The 15,671-nt window shown below is 34.7% G+C and overlaps 3 protein-coding genes across 5 annotated transcripts in view; all 3 read left to right on the plus strand.

Annotated features, from left to right (window-relative positions):
- Positions 1-140: 140 nt before the first annotated feature.
- LOC102598384 (ASC1-like protein) lies at positions 141-7,935 on the plus strand. The gene is made up of 7 exons (XM_006348546.2): positions 141-430; positions 3,391-3,620; positions 3,928-4,083; positions 4,608-4,793; positions 5,328-5,512; positions 7,100-7,166; positions 7,547-7,935. Exons 1-6 carry the CDS (start codon positions 296-298, stop codon positions 7,123-7,125), a joined length of 918 nt encoding a protein of 305 aa, XP_006348608.1. The 5' UTR covers positions 141-295; the 3' UTR covers positions 7,126-7,166; positions 7,547-7,935.
- A 687-nt stretch (positions 7,936-8,622) lies between these two features.
- Positions 8,623-13,272, plus strand: LOC102594783 (uncharacterized). Of its 3 annotated transcripts, XM_015309291.1 has the most exons (3): positions 8,623-8,725; positions 9,400-9,427; positions 12,175-13,272. In XM_015309291.1, exon 3 carries the CDS (start codon positions 12,197-12,199, stop codon positions 13,007-13,009), a length of 813 nt encoding a protein of 270 aa, XP_015164777.1. In that variant the 5' UTR covers positions 8,623-8,725; positions 9,400-9,427; positions 12,175-12,196; the 3' UTR covers positions 13,010-13,272. The 3 variants fall into 3 exon arrangements, with proteins under 3 accessions (XP_015164777.1, XP_006348774.1, XP_015164776.1); XM_006348712.2 differs by lacking the exon at positions 9,400-9,427; XM_015309290.1 differs by lacking the exons at positions 8,623-8,725; positions 9,400-9,427 and adding an exon at positions 9,440-9,536.
- A 1,210-nt stretch (positions 13,273-14,482) lies between these two features.
- Positions 14,483-15,671, plus strand: part of LOC102598724 (DNA-directed RNA polymerases II, IV and V subunit 3-like) — a 5,745-nt gene continuing 4,556 nt past the window's right edge. The window contains exon 1 of the mRNA XM_006348547.2: positions 14,483-14,992. Within this exon, the coding sequence (XP_006348609.1) occupies positions 14,544-14,992 (449 nt within the window). The 5' untranslated portion in view covers positions 14,483-14,543. The remainder of the gene's footprint in view (positions 14,993-15,671) is intronic.

Below are 15,671 nucleotides of genomic sequence, written 5' to 3' on the forward strand. Positions count from 1 at the left end.
AATCAATCGTACCTACATGTGGACCTAATTAAAGCTATAAAAACTCTTTGCTATAAATAAATATATAAAAAATATAGTAATATATAGTTTAGAAAATTCATTATTTTAAGAAAAATAAAATCTGTCATGGACCCACCTAGTTCACCACTTGATCCAATATTTTTATTTCGAGTTAAACGAAGCTTCCCAAAGTCGCTGTTATAAAGAATTGATTTTTTCTCAAAGAGTTCAAAAGGATTCATAGATTTAACGCAATTTACTGGTAAAGATTGAATCTTTTTGGGATTCTGAGAAAATGGGTTTGCTTAAAGGGACTTTTCTTGATTGGGAACATGAATCTTACCCATCATATGAAGATTTCGCTGTTCTTCCATTGTTTGCCGTCTTCTTTCCTACTGTCAGATTTTTGCTTGATAGATTTGTTTTTGAGGTAATTTTCTGTTAAATTTCTTTTTTGGGTATGTTTAATTTGTTCCAACTGTTTCAGTCTTGAAATTTCTGATTTTTTGGGATTTTTGTGGATTTTTTTGGTTGTTTGTAGATGGGATTTGGCTTATTTTGCTGATTATGGTGTGGATGAATTTGAATGTTAGTTGTATGATCTATATTTTAGTTAACTGGTCTTTTGAGTGTGGTGATTGTTGTAGCTATCGTTTGAACTGTTAGTTTTAGAAGTAAAACTGATGATATTCATGAGGAATAAGTGTTTTGATTGGTTGAAGGTATAGGTCAATCTGTTATGATAGTTGGGTCTAGCTCAACCCTAAAACTAGCTCAAGAGGTGAGGAGAGAGTAGAAACCATCCATCCCATGATTGACCTTGTGGGACTTGGTTGAACATCTGGAGCATGAACAATTTTAATACGGGAGCTCAACATTGTGAATGAGAATGGGATGTGTGCTGCTCTTATACCATTTTATGAAACTTGGGCCTTATTCAACGCTAAAAGTTAGCTCAAGACGTGAGGAATGCCTAGGGTTGTTCACGGGTTGGTTTGGATCGGTTATTGGTTAAAACCAAAATCAAACCAAACTTAATCGGTTTTTAAATTATCAAAACCAAACCAAACCAAATATAATATACATTTATCGGTTTGGTGGTTATCGGTTTCGGTTTGGTTTGGTTCGGTTATTCGGTTATTAACCATACACAAAAATAAAAGAAACAATTCATTCAAAATATGAAAAAAGTGACAACAATGCATTTAAAACGAAAAATAGTTAGAATGACTTAAATTATTACTGAACTTTCGATCACTAAATTTACTATCAATAAAGCTTTAAAATTCACTATATTAGCGTAGAAGGAAGAGACAATAACATTTTCAGTCCCACAAGAATTGTTATAGACACTCACAAGCATGAAATCAATAAGATAAATGTTTCATCTTAGGCATTTTTGTTTTCAATAAGTAAATTATAAAGAAATTTTAATGAAAATATGTATAAGATCTTAATGTTTATAAAAACAATCTATTAAGTATGTATATTAATAAAATATATGTATATAATTCATCGGTTTGGTTCGGTTATTTCTTCGGTTTTTTTTTAATAAAACCATAACCAAACCAAATACTATCGGTTTTCAAAAATCTAAAACCAAACCAAACCAAACCCAAATAAAATCGGTTTTATTTTATCGGTTTGGTTCGGTTTTTCGGTTTGGATCGGTTTTTATCCAAACCGTGAACACCCCTAGCCGAATGCCCAAGTCATATAGAGACTACCCATCCCATAATTGAACGATGTGGGACTTCTTCAACACGATCAATCTTGAAGTAGGAGAAGAACTCACATTCGTAGGTTAATGTTTGCTTATCTGTAGAGTACGTGAGTATACTTTAGTTTCTGTTTTTTGAGGAGATTGAGAAAATGGGTGTGCTTCAAGGAATTTTCTGATAGGGAAAATGAATCTTACACATCATTCAAAGATTTTTCCGTTCTTCCATTGTCCGCACTCTTGTTTCCCACCGTCAGATTTTTGCTTGAAAGATTGTTTTTGAGATATTTTCAGCTTTGAATTTTGTTCACTTTTTGGCATCTCTTGTTCAATTGGTCAGGAGTGATTCAGTCTTGAAACTTCTGGAAATTTGGGATTTTTGTGCATTTTTTCATTGTTTTTTTATGGTGTTTTGTTAGTTTTTTCTGATTCTGGTGTGGATGAATCTGAGTGACAGTTCTACGAATCTATGTTAGTCATTGACCTTTTGAGTGAGGTAACTTTTTTTAGCCATTCCTTTGAACTGCTAGTTCTAAAGTCCTCCTACCCAGGGACATTGTATGTAAGAAATTAAAGCTGATGATATTTCACGAGGATAAGTATTTGGATTGGTTGAAGGTTCTGAAAGCGCATTATATTGGTTAATCAATCTTGAAGTAGGAGAAGAACTCACATTGCTGGGTTAATGTTTGCTTATGTGTAGAGAAGGGAGTATACTTTGGTTTCTGTTGATGCAAAGTTGTTGAGATGCTTGTTGTGATATTATCAGATTCATGAAGAGTATACACTCTGTAGAGCTTTACATGCTTAATTTCTTGGTAAACTATGTGCAGTAGAGGGAAAACTGTAACTGTGATCGAAATGATTCCGTTTCCCTGTTCCTTTCTAAAAAAATTTATTTTCTGATCTAGCAATAAAGCAATTGGCACATACATTCATCACTTAAACAGTGCCATACTTGGACAAATTTTAGCTAAAGGGATGTTAAGATATTAATGCGGTTAAGAAGAAAGTATTAAAGCAAATTATAGATATTGAATATACAATTCACGTACACTAACAACAACAATTACAACTAAACCTCAATTGCTAGCAAGTTGGGGTCTTCTATATGAATTTTTATGGACCATGTTGCTCCTTTTAAGCTCATCTCAGTCCGATATTATATATAATTAAAATAAAGAATAAAATTAAAATAGAAAAGATACAATATCTGTAGGAAACAGAAAAGGATTAAAGTGGTTTGCACATAATAAAAAGCTTTTCTGAAACACTAATTGAAAGAGCTATGCTTAAAAGAAGAGCATGCTGACATGAAAAATAAAAAGTTGAGGCATGAAGCAGTTGATAAAAATGAGGCAAATTTTCTCTAAAGAGACGTGAATAGTAGTGTTGTTAGAGTTATCAAGTTGAGGCAAACTTAATTATGTAAGGGAAGTCTTATCAAGTTTAAGGCGAACATAATTATGTAAGGATCTGGGTCTTGCTTTGTCCTTTTCTAGTTTCCCTCCTTTCAAGTTTCTAGTCTTCGATGGAACTTCTTTTCTTAAAAATCAAATGTAATGCTGCTCTTAGAACATGTAGAATTTTTTAAAAAATTTCTATTTTCTACATGAATTGTTCTTCTTAATGATCTCTCTTTCAACATGGAATCTATGTACATATTGCAGAAAGTGGCCAGAAGGTTAATATTTGGAAAAGGACAAGAAGTGATAGAAAATGAGACTGATGACCGGAGGAGAAGGATACGAAAATTCAAAGAATCAGCATGGAAATGTATATATTTTCTCTCTGCAGAAGTTTTTGCACTTTTGGTGACATACAATGAGCCTTGGTTTACAAATACCAGATACTTTTGGGTAGGGCCTGGTGATCAGGTCTGGCCTGACCAGATGTACAAGTAAGACCTGTTTTATTTTAGTTCCTACTTGGTGTCCTTTGTGTGTAGCTCTTCTGTGTTGCATTACAGAAGGTAGGGGATGAGGATGGACGGTGACTGGTAATGTATTGAGACATAATTGGTAAAGTTCGCAAGCAAGAATAACTGTTTTTTTGTGATTCTTGCAGACAGAAGATACTGGCTTATGGCCTCTTTTTCCATAAATCATAACATTTTCAAAATCTAGATCTGATGATTTTTAATTAAGCTTACATAGTTTTGATTCATAGTCTCTGCATATTTGAGTGACTGTCTTATGTAAATTTAGGTCCAAACTGAAGGGACTTTATATGTATACCGGTGGGTTCTATACATATTCAATATTTGCGCTAATATTTTGGGAGACAAGGCGCTCTGACTTTGGAGTTTCAATGAGTCATCATGTTGCCACTGCGATTCTTATCGTCTTATCCTATAATATCAGGTGTGTGTTTTGTTGAGGTGAGCTTATAGTTTTAAATAAAGGTCATTTTATTTGCTGAGATTTTGCTGGTATATAAGTCCATATTTAGCAAAGGGACAACTTGAGGGTATTCAACTTCTCGAAGCCAGACATGATTGGAGCTGGGGGATTGTCTGTGTTATTAGTTTAAAATTCTTATTGGAAGCGGATGCATGTAAAAAACAATTCAGCTACTAGAAATTATCCTTCATTTTGTGTAGTGAAGGTGTTCTTCTGCTGACAAGGTCGATACTCTTTTGGACAACTCTCTCAATCATGCAAAATTGAATTTTAATTGCGTTGTTTCATGTTCAAAAACTTCCTTTTCAGAAGACTTTTATGGTTGAAAAGATTCATGAGATTTTCTAGGACCCTGAGGGATGTGTTACTCTGAAAAATTGAGTTTAATGATGTCATCAAAATATGTAAAGCTATGAATCGTGCTATCATAAAGGTAAGATATGGGCATGTAACATTATTGGATTTCTGTTTTCATTCTTTTGCAGGTTTGCACGTGTCGGTTCAGTAGTTTTAGCCATTCATGATGCCAGTGATATATTCCTCGAAATCGGAAAGATGTCCAAATACAGTGGTGCTGAAGCTCTTGCTAGCTTTTCGTTTATTCTTTTTGTTTTATCCTGGGTTATACTTCGCCTCATATACTACCCATTCTGGGTTCTTTGGAGTACAAGGTGAGTCATAGGTGCTTTAACTTTTCCTATTTACGAAAAAGCTAGTTTCCTGTTTCTTAGTACAACTTTCTTTTTCTTGATTTATCCTTCTTAAATAAATATAGAAGCACCACCTTATGTGGTTTACTTTGCTTTAAGTTACAATTTGTTATGGTTTGTTGATGATGAAGTTCAAACTAACATAATTCTTCAGGCTTTAAATCAACTTTCCCTGCATTGCCTTGATCCAAAAAAATAACTTGATAAAAAATCAGCTCTCCCTGCATTGCTTTGTGCCATATCCTAGACACACTGGTTCCGGGAACTAATTATGCTGTGTGTTAATGCTCAGTTCTTAATTCAGGGGATTCAATATAGTCAACTAGCTCAGTATTGAGGAGTTGTTGATTGATTGATATTAACGTTCAGTTCTCTTTTGAAAACTTCATGTGTTTTTGCAGAAATATGAACTTACTAGTTAATGTTACCCTTTTTGTGAGAAATAGTTGTGTATGTGATTTATATGAAAGTTCTTTTATTTTTCTGTAAATGCAGTTATGAAGTTCTCCAAACCCTGGATAGGGAGAAGCACAAAGTGGATGGACCAATCTATTACTATATCTTCAATTCTCTTCTATTTTGCTTGCTGGTTCTTCATATATATTGGTGGGTGTTGATGTACCGGATGCTTGTTAAACAAATCCAAGCGAGGGGCCAATTGAGTGACGACGTGCGTTCTGGTAAGTTAAAGAACCACATGCTTATCTTGAACATCTTGATGTAAATTTTTCACTGCAAATCATTGTTAAAGTGTCCACATAAGCACCCCAAGAAAAAAAACTATTTCTCATGCTCCTTCCTCTTGAACTTCCAACCTGGTAGCACATCTCTGACAGTTCCTGTCATCATCTATGAACACCGAACAATTTCCACACACACCGTAGTTTGTATGCATCTGACAATGGTCTGCAGACGTTTGATTTCCTCTCCTACTTTTTTGCACATAAAACACCATATGATCTGAACTCTCATTCTTTTCGGCATGGTTTCTGCATAAACTGGCTTCCAATGTTGTTAATCACAATAAAAAATAATACTTGTCCCAATGCCCTAGGCACCCATTAGATGTGTGAGGAAACTCCTATGTTCTCTCATCTTAGAACTCGTTATAGGCAGATTTCACCGTTAAAATGCTGTCCTTTGATCCTTCCTTTTTGCGCTGTTTGTGACTGACTGAGGGATAAGGAATCTTTGAAGTTTTGGCTTGGACCATGACTCCTTAACTCTTGATGAAGCGAGTTTAGCACCTGTAACTAAGAGGAAGGGAATCAATTCATTCCTGCAGAAATCTAATTGTATTAAAATCCTCCTCTGTAACCTATCTTGTCTCCATTCTGACATGAGTCCAGATGATTTCCGAAACTCCAAATAGACCCCTTCCTGCTGACCCATAGACTCTCATAAACACCAGGCAATTGTACTACCCACACTCTTAAAAACTATGACAATGGTGATATTTCCTTTTCTTATGTCCCTGAATTTGTTTCCAGTACGTTTCTTCATGAAGTTCATTAAATTTTACGAATGTTACAAAGGGATCTCTACTATGTTGGCTTGCTTCATCTTGTTCGGATAAATCATTTATTACTCCCTCTGTTTAAAAAAGAATGACTTCCTTTCCTTTTTAGTCTGTATAAAAAAAAATGGCCTCTTCTTTTTTTGGTAACATTTTAATTTCAGCTTTTCACGTGGCATGTTTAAGGCCACAAGATTAAAGGGCAATTTTGTACATTTGACATAACTTTAATTCAGAACCACAAGATTCAAAAGTCTTCTTTATTTTCTTAAACTCTGTGCCTTTTTGAAACGGAGGGAGTACTTTTTAGAACACGATTCAAATAGGATTACTTGGTTTTTGTGCATAGTTTCTAGTCTATACGCCTATAGTGCATCTATATATAGTAATTTTGTTTTAAATAATGTTTACGGGACTGTCAACAACTTTTAGGATAAAAACATGGAGTTAGATGGATTGGACTTTAAATACTGCTTCCACAAGCTCACTGGATGTGGGATTGTAGAATACATGTTTGGGTACTTCCATATCTGCAAAGTATAGAAGTGGAAACTTCAAAAACTTAAACTGTCATTAATACCATTCAATATGAGGAAAAGAAGTACCCGTTTTTCTGAGAGATGTTTAGTCTAGGCTCTGTATTTACCAATCGTCACTGACTTATTTTGCTGCTATTATTCACTCTCTATGGGAGCAAACTGTTTTTTACTATATTGCAATTGTGGTCTTTAATTCTGTTCTACCTATGCAGATTCTGAAGATGAACATGAAGATTGACCGTGTCTGAAAACTTCTACTGCTGCTATGTTCATGTGAAGGTAGTTGATCAATCTTAATTGATTTGGATGCTAAATGGGGAAAAAAGATAAACAAAGGATCACAATAATCAGTTTTTGTGAATTATGTGTTACATGTAAATGCACAATTCTAATCTGTCAAAGAGACACATGTGAATATTTATGTTAACGCTATGGAGATCTTGAGGGCATTCATGCTTTATCTAAACTCAGAATTGCCATCCCTTTCGTTTTAATTGCAAAAATTTGATCATCCATTGCTGTGAAGTTCTACATGTTTGCTTAGTTCTTTGTGAAATAACTCATTGTTGTTATTTTCTTGGCCATTTTCACTTGAGCGCAGGTGACGAGGGAAAATATCTTGACTTGTTATTTATGTTTGTCGTGCTTTTCTTTTGCAGAAAGGAAACAACCAACCGCTCTTAAGAACTTGTCGGTGAACTGAAGCTATATGCTATTAAGTTGATGCTTTGGCTCATCAAAACGTGTGATTAGTTGAGGTAGGTTGAAGGAACTTCATTGATGGAGAAGGAGGCCATTTGATCATTTGTAGTTAATTTAACTCACCATTTTCTGGTCATTGACACTGCCATAGGAACATTAACATCCTATTTCCTCTTTCTTTTCTGTAATTTTTTGGCACCAACAATGTGCATAATGACTTTGATTTGTAAAATATTAGACTTGAAACCGTTTCGCTCTCAAAGGGAGTTGATGTAAACTTATTCATGAAACTTCTGCAGTAGTTTCCAGTTGCACTTGAAAAATCACATTTCAGTCTTGCATGGTTTCAAGCTTCAACGGTGACTGGATTTTCCCTTTCCAAAATTTGCTTTGGAGTTTGGAATACTTCCCTTTCCTTATTTGAGTCGAGGGTCTCTGGAAACAGTCTCTCTACTTTCACACGTTAGGGATAAGACCTCGTTCGTGGGATTATATTGGATTTGTTATTGTTGTCAGAATTCCATTACTGTTCAAGTGAAAGATCATGGACAAGTTGTGGGGATGACTGATTAGTGTGGTCATCCTCACATTTGAGCTAACTTCAAAACTTGGAAGCTCACTTACCCTCCCTTCAGCTGACTCGAACATTCAATCTATCGATTAATAATGGGAGGTACTCTAACCCATAAAAAGAAGCATTTTTTTCGCAACTTGCTAAAAATCGATTTGATGTGATCTTGATGCGTGAAATTTAGTAAACTATGTTATAATACTTGTCCAATTTGAAAAAAATTAAATATATTTTTAACATAATGGACAACTAAAAATAACCGCAAAAAATCCAATCTCTTTTTTTCTCTAATTTGTATTCTCCTTATACAATTATTTCCAACTTTTAGAAAAGCATGAAAAAAGAAAAAGAAAAGAAAAAAAAGTGAAAATGACATATTCCTATTAAAAAATAATACAGTAATTATTTTTACAAAAAGTATAAAGTAAAAATAAAAATAAAAATTATATTTCACACAAAATTGAATGTTCTGCAAGTAACATTTTCTTCAGTCGAGTTGATATCAGTGTGTCCCTTCTCGTCGGAGCTGTAAACTCATCTCCATTTTTTCCGGCGGAATCGATTTGTAAGTTCCTTATTTCCCTGTTCTCTGCCCTAATCGCTTTTTCTAATTGAATTGGGTCTCTAATTTGCAACTCTCATTGTATAAAAAAAGCCTCAATTTTTCAAATTTGTATCGATAATTTTTTCTTTTTCTACAAGGTTATAAATATTTGCTTGATATCCATGTGATTTTCTGGAAAAAGGGGGAACAAAAATAGAATCTTTCTTTACATTTTGGGATTTTTTTTCTGGCGCAGTGAGATCCTAGATTTAGAGGTTAGTGGGTTTCGGAATGATCTAATTATAGTTACACTTTTCTTTTTTGCATATTTATACGAAGTGTAAGCTGAAGGCACTAGTTCCATCACTTCCACCTCTTGACTTGGGGAGAAAGTAAAAAAAATAATAAAAAACTATCATTTGTTGAATGAGAAAGGAGACATTTGAGAAAGCTTTATGTGAATGGTACTTGTAAATAAGCTTAATGTAGCTGCTTAGAATGCTTATTTGAACATAATTTCTTTGAGACTTATTCTCAAATGGGTGTTTGGTTTGGATGATGATGACCCATTCTTTAGGTTATGGAGTAGTTGTTGTTGTGAATGAATGAATTATCTTTGTTTCCTTGTCAAGAAAGTGCAAGTATTGCATTTATGCAAACCAGTAATTTCAACTTCTGGCGTTTGAATCAGTTAGCTATGAGACAAGAGGGGTTGCTCGGATGGTAAGCACCCTCCACTTCCAATGCTAAGGTTGTGGGTTCGAGTTATCAAGAGAGCAAAAAGGTGGGAGCTCCTAGGGAGGGGTAAAAAGAAAGAAAAAAAATCAGTTAGGTGTGCTTGTCCTCAAACTCTAATCACTCCCTTGACATTGGCCTTAATGTTACTATGTGAATTTGATGGTAGTTGATATCTGTAACAATTAAGAATCCTTTTGTATTCCAAGAATACTAGTTATAAGAGAACCCTTATGAATATTACAAAGTAAAGGAGTACTGCACAATAACAGAAGCAGTTTTGTTTCTCAAAGAAGTAACAGAAGCGTTTCTACATTTTCATTTTCTGAAAAGAATAGCAGAAGTTTCCAGTTAAAGATTTCACCCTTCCCTTTTCTCTGCTTCTAAATAACAAGATGTTTCACACTTTATTGGTCTGACCCTGTTGATTTATGGGATTCCTCTCTATTGGCTGATTAAAAACGCATTCTTCTCAAAAAAGAAAAAAATGTGGAGAGTTTATTTTGGTTGTATTAGCTAATGACAAATTTGGGTAATTAAAAGATACTGTAGATAACATCTCATTTATAGGGCGTCAAAGGAATCTGAGTCTGGAGCTAGCAATGATACTTTTATTGTATTCAGTTAACTATTCCAGTCAGTGACCATTTCAATGGTGTCTTTTGTAGAGAACTGGAGTATCTTTTCCAGTAGGTTCCCTACTTTTTTCTGTACTTCTTGAATTCGATATTTAATACCACATCTTTTACATATTCAACAACTTTCTTATTCTAACCTGTGACCAATTTGCACCAAATCTGGAAGGCCTCTTGCTTTCCTTTTTCCAATTTTTTTTTCTGCATCTTCCGAATTTTGAAGAATGAAAATAAAATTCTGGTTCAGGCTCATCAAAGTTGAGGTTAGTGCTTGAGGAATCTGGAATTAGCTCACGTTAAACTTCTTGATCATATTCTTGGGTTAAGTTGAGCTTGAAAATGAGCTTAAACTCAATTGTTTCTCGGTAAAATAGGGGAAGCTGCCAAAACATCTATCATTTCTTTGCTCGCATTGATTGCATTCTTCATGCATATTCCTGTCAAGTTTACACTTGCCATGGAGCTGCTTCTCTCACTCACTCTCTCTTTTAAAAAATATCATGCTGATTCATCTTTTGGTCTCAAAACTGTTTATTTCTTCTTCTTTTTCTATTTTACTTTTATAATTACTACTCCCTCCGTTCCATTTTATATGACACACTTTGACTTGACATAGTGTTCAAGAAAAAAAATGACCTTGAAACTTGTGGTCTAAAACAATCCTTAGATGTATTTGTGGTTGTAAATCATTTAAAAGAGAAATTTTAAAGTTAATTTGTTTCTAGTTATAGTAAGGCGACATTCTTTTTGGGATGGACTCAAAAAGAAAGGATGCCACATAAAATGGAACGGTGGGAGTATTATTTTATGTATCTTTTCTTTTATGTTCTCACTTGTTGATTCTTTCTTGAGAAAGGTGTTTCTTTTTTCTTTCAGGAGTACTTTAGAATCATATGCTAGCAAAGGGTACTTGATTTTCTAAACACATTCTTCAAAATTGTTAGGACTTCATGTTGCCAATCGATCTGTTGGGACCCTCTTGATATTAGGAAGTTGATTGCCACTATTCCTTTTTTATATAAGATGAAAAAATATTCGTAGAGTTTTTCTTCTTGAGTTACACGATTCAGTAGTTATTGTATTCATTAAGCTACTCCCCAGACTAAACCAGTGTTTTTAACAGCCATCGCGTCGTCGCTTAAAGTGATGTGGGTGATGCTCTGTGCTTTAGAGAAGTTTGTGCTTCAAAAAATGGTGCACAAACTGATTCCAACGAGTTCTCTATTTCGAATCTCAACTTTGAGTAGTTGGATTAACATCGACATGATTATATATTTGATGCTTAAATTAATTGTGTGAATTGCAACTTAATTTTAATTGTACAAAATTCATATTTGTTTGATCATTTCTAATTTTTCGTAAATTGTGTGCTTTGCTTTAAAGAAGTGTGACCTTCACTTCTCTCTTTTCGCTTCAAGCCCCATGGATTTAATCGCTTTTGAAAACACTGGATTAGACCATGTGGACCAGCTACCATCCTTTCTGTAAATACAATGATTGCACGTAGTAGTAATTTGGATAGGGGCATCTTCAAGCCATTGTACTTGAAGTGAATCTCTACACCCTGTTCAGTAACCAGGTCTTGATTTCTTTTCCTTCATTTTATCTTTTCTCAAGTTCATATTTTCAATGATGTCGGCGAACGAGATACTAAAGATAGCTAGATACTCTAGGCAGCTCATTTGGAGAGATGTCATTGATCACCTCAAAATTTTGAGATCAACCTGAGTTAGAAGCTACATGATTAGCATTGATTTGATTGTCTTGCCTATTTGATCTCCAATTGTTATTGACTTATTGTATTCTGGTCTCTATTGTCTGTGCTTTGGTGTTGCAAGCTTTTACATTGACTTATGTTGTAGAACTTTGTGGCAATTACTCTCTAGCTTTCTCTGTTCCTGCTGGAAGAACCTTGGCTTGATAGTTGAACTTGCTTTATTTGTTGATCTCCAAATTTTGTCTAAAAGGCTATGTTCTTAAGCTCTTTGGCGTGGCGATGTGCTTTGGCAATTGAATTGATTTATAGCCTATCAGTCATAGGAAATGTGTCCATATGTTGCAACGTGTAGAGTGATAGATATTTTGTTGAATATTTTGCAGGTGATAGGTTGACCAAACAGATATGGAAGACATACTAACAGAAATCCCTCCACCTTCAAGGTTCTTTTTGGAAGATCTGAACAACTTTTGTCCTCCATCTCCTCCTCTTCCCTCTCCATTCCTGTTGTTTTCAACTTCTAACCGGGAGAAGTTTTCTCGCCCTTCTCTCCTCATCATTGCCATGTCTTCTCCGTCACTTCAAATTTTTCATCATGTGTCTTCCAAAACCCTTGTTGGAACTGTTATCCTTCCTGAGATCCCATTCTCTGGCAATTCAGTTGAACCCTCTCTTAAAGACAAATCATGCAATATATATGCCCTGAATGAAGATGATAACTTGATTATGATTGTGTCTGTTCAATATCCAGTTACTGCAGAGAGATCTCATGCAGTCGCGAAGCTACTGATTGGAGAACAGGTTATCCCAGAAAAGGTCTTAATTTTGGATTCCATCCGAAGTTCTAATTTTAGAGGAAGACTTTCACCCGATGAAGCATTTGCATTTAAGCTGGAATCATCTGCAGAGAGAAAAGCAAAAGCTGATGGCCATCAAGATTCACCACTGGTAAAATGCGCAGACTATCTTCCATCAGGAAGTGTTGTAGATGGCTTGGCAGCAGCTTTATTAAGCCGATGTCAGTTAAAGAAGATAAGGGGAACTCTGTGTGTTTCATGGCCTGAAGTCGGTGTTTCAGTTATATCACTTGTTAAGTCTCTACTGCTCAAGGATGTCCTCTCCCACGTGAAGCATATTGACATGAAGAAGCTTGAGGAGGGATTTCTAAAATTAGGCCGGAGTAAGGATTATCTTCTTGAATTTGAACTCTATACATGATATCTCTGGTTTGAACCAAATGGCCCTTCTTCTGATCCTAGTAACGCGTAGATCGTCCAATGTAGTTCGAATAGATTAATATTTTCATCATCTCCTGCATTTTACCAGCTTGACATGGTTCACCATGCCATATCAATCTTATGTTTTACAGCTACTTAGAGTGATTTTATGGACTTACATGGTCAAGTGTATGAAACACTATAAATTTAGGTACTTTGAGACAATCTTTTTATTTTTACATACATTTTGTTTTGGCCAAATAAGCCTTAGTTGTGCAATGTGACCATCACTCATATCAGGCTAAAATTATATTTATATCAAATTATATAACCTTATTATAATGAAGTGCACATGGCTGAAATGCATCATCTACTTATTAACTAAAATTAAATACGCTCATGATCTTGCCATACAAAAGTTTGAGAACACTTGTTATGCCATGTAACAGATTAAGGGTGCATTTAATATTAGTTAGAAAAGTAGAAGAGTATTTTTAAGACTGTCAAATAATTTCGGAACGAAACAAACAATTCAAGCCAAGTTTTCTCAATAAGCCATAAAACTTAGACATGTTTCAATTTTTTTATTTTTTTTTGAGAAATAAGACATGTTGCAAATATTTGAAAATACACATAAAAAATAATCAAATTTCGAACGAAAAATATTTAATTTAAACACTTTATCATTTGTGATATCGAAAAAAAGGGTGTCCAATCCGTGAGAAACAAGACATGTTGCAATTAGATTTTTCAATTGATTAAGTTATCTACGTAATAAACATTTGAGAATACACATAAAAAACAATCAAATTTTAAACGAAAAATGTTTAATATAAACACTTTATCATTTGTGATAGGACTGCGTATCGGTTGGTTCGGTTCGATTTTGAAATTTATCAGTTTGACTTATTGGTTATCGGTTTGTAGAGATGCTAAACCGTTATAGAACCATTAAGATATTGACTTACCGGTTATTGGTTTATCAATTTTTTATCCTTTTTAGTTCGGTTATCGGTTCAACCGTTAAGATTTAACACCAAAAAAAACATTGAAAATCACTTAGAAACAAGATGACAAACCAAATGAACCATGCACATGAGTTCACAAGTTACATCTTGCTCAAAAGCAAACATTTTTACATCGAAGAATATAACCAAGTGTTTGAGACAACCAGAAATAAAAGTAGGAAACCAAACTCTAAGTCAAAGACTTTATATACAAAATGGTATAAATATAAGTATTTAATTTATTATCGGGTTATCGGTTAACCCATTAAGAAAAAACCTGAAACCGTTAAGAACCGATAACTCGATAATAAAAAAAATCAAAACCGTTAAACCAATAAAAAATTTCAATTCGAGTTATCAATTTCGATTCGGTTTTGAACCGCCCTAATTTGTGATTTTGAAAAAAAAAGGGTGTCCAATATGTAAATATCGTAAATGAGAAGGATCAATATATAAGTCGAGTACTCTATACAAATTTCACACTGAACAAAGCAGAGAGCAAAACCCTCAAACACAAAGCAAGCAACAATGGAGGGCGTCTCCTACCAGAGATTCCCAAAGATAAAAATCCGTGAAGTTAAAGACGATTTCATGAAATTCGAGCTCCGAGAAACCGACGCCAGTATAGCTAACGCTCTCCGGCGTATAATGATAGCTGAAGTACCTACTATAGCCATAGACCTAGTTGAAATCGAGGTCAATTCCTCTGTTCTCAACGATGAGTTCATTTCTCATCGTTTAGGGCTTGTTCCGCTAACAAGTGAACGAGCGATGAGCATGCGCTTCTCACGTGACTGTGATGCTTGTGATGGTGATGGACAATGTGAGTACTGTTCGGTTGAGTTTTATCTACGGGTGAAATGTCTTAGTGACCAGACGCTTGATGTTACTAGCAAGGATTTGTTGAGTTCTGACCATACGGTTGTTCCTGTTGATTACTCGGATACTTCCTCGAGTTTTGATAATACTCCTAACAAGTGAGTTTTTCGTTTTGTTTTGTTTGGCTGGATTGAAGTATTATTTTTGTTGTTGTTGTCTCAGATGTCTTTTATGTATAAGTTTTTTTTTACATATAGGCATTGAGCTTCTAGGGCTATGATAAATCTGGGAAGTAGTTAGTTATTTATTGCTTGCCCAAGCCTAGTCTAAGCTCCCGATTGGCCATAGATTATGAAGAAACTTGAAAAAATGAGTTCTTTGAAGTTGTGTTTGGACATGCATTTTGCTTAGAAAAAATTGAAGCTTTGTGAGTGGATGTACCAAAAATCTAAAAACTGGTTCAGATCAGTTTTTGGGAACTTGAAATACTTCCGTGCAGATATTTGAGGATGAATTTTCGGAAAACTACTCCCAAAATGTATGGTCAAACGCTAGCGAAGTAGTTTGGGCTTGAGACATTGTTGTTGTCATTGCCTTGAATATGCATGTGGGCAGTTTTATGTATATGAGTATTAAGCTTAGTCGTATGTATATGAGTGTTAAGCTTAGTTGGGTTACGGTAACTCCTCCAATGATTGTTTTTGTTTGCCCATCTAGCTGACTTGAACTTGTTTAGGTTTGAGGCCCTATTGTTGTTATTTTTTTGAAAAAGGTACAATTTGTACATGTATCAAAAATCAGCATCAAGGCTGCTGCTGGGGGGGGGGGGGGGTTGGT

The sequence above is a fragment of the Solanum tuberosum genome, unplaced genomic scaffold (genome assembly GCF_000226075.1).
Source record: "Solanum tuberosum cultivar DM 1-3 516 R44 unplaced genomic scaffold, SolTub_3.0 scf00103, whole genome shotgun sequence".
In the NCBI taxonomy this organism is placed as follows: Eukaryota; Viridiplantae; Streptophyta; class Magnoliopsida; order Solanales; family Solanaceae; genus Solanum; species Solanum tuberosum.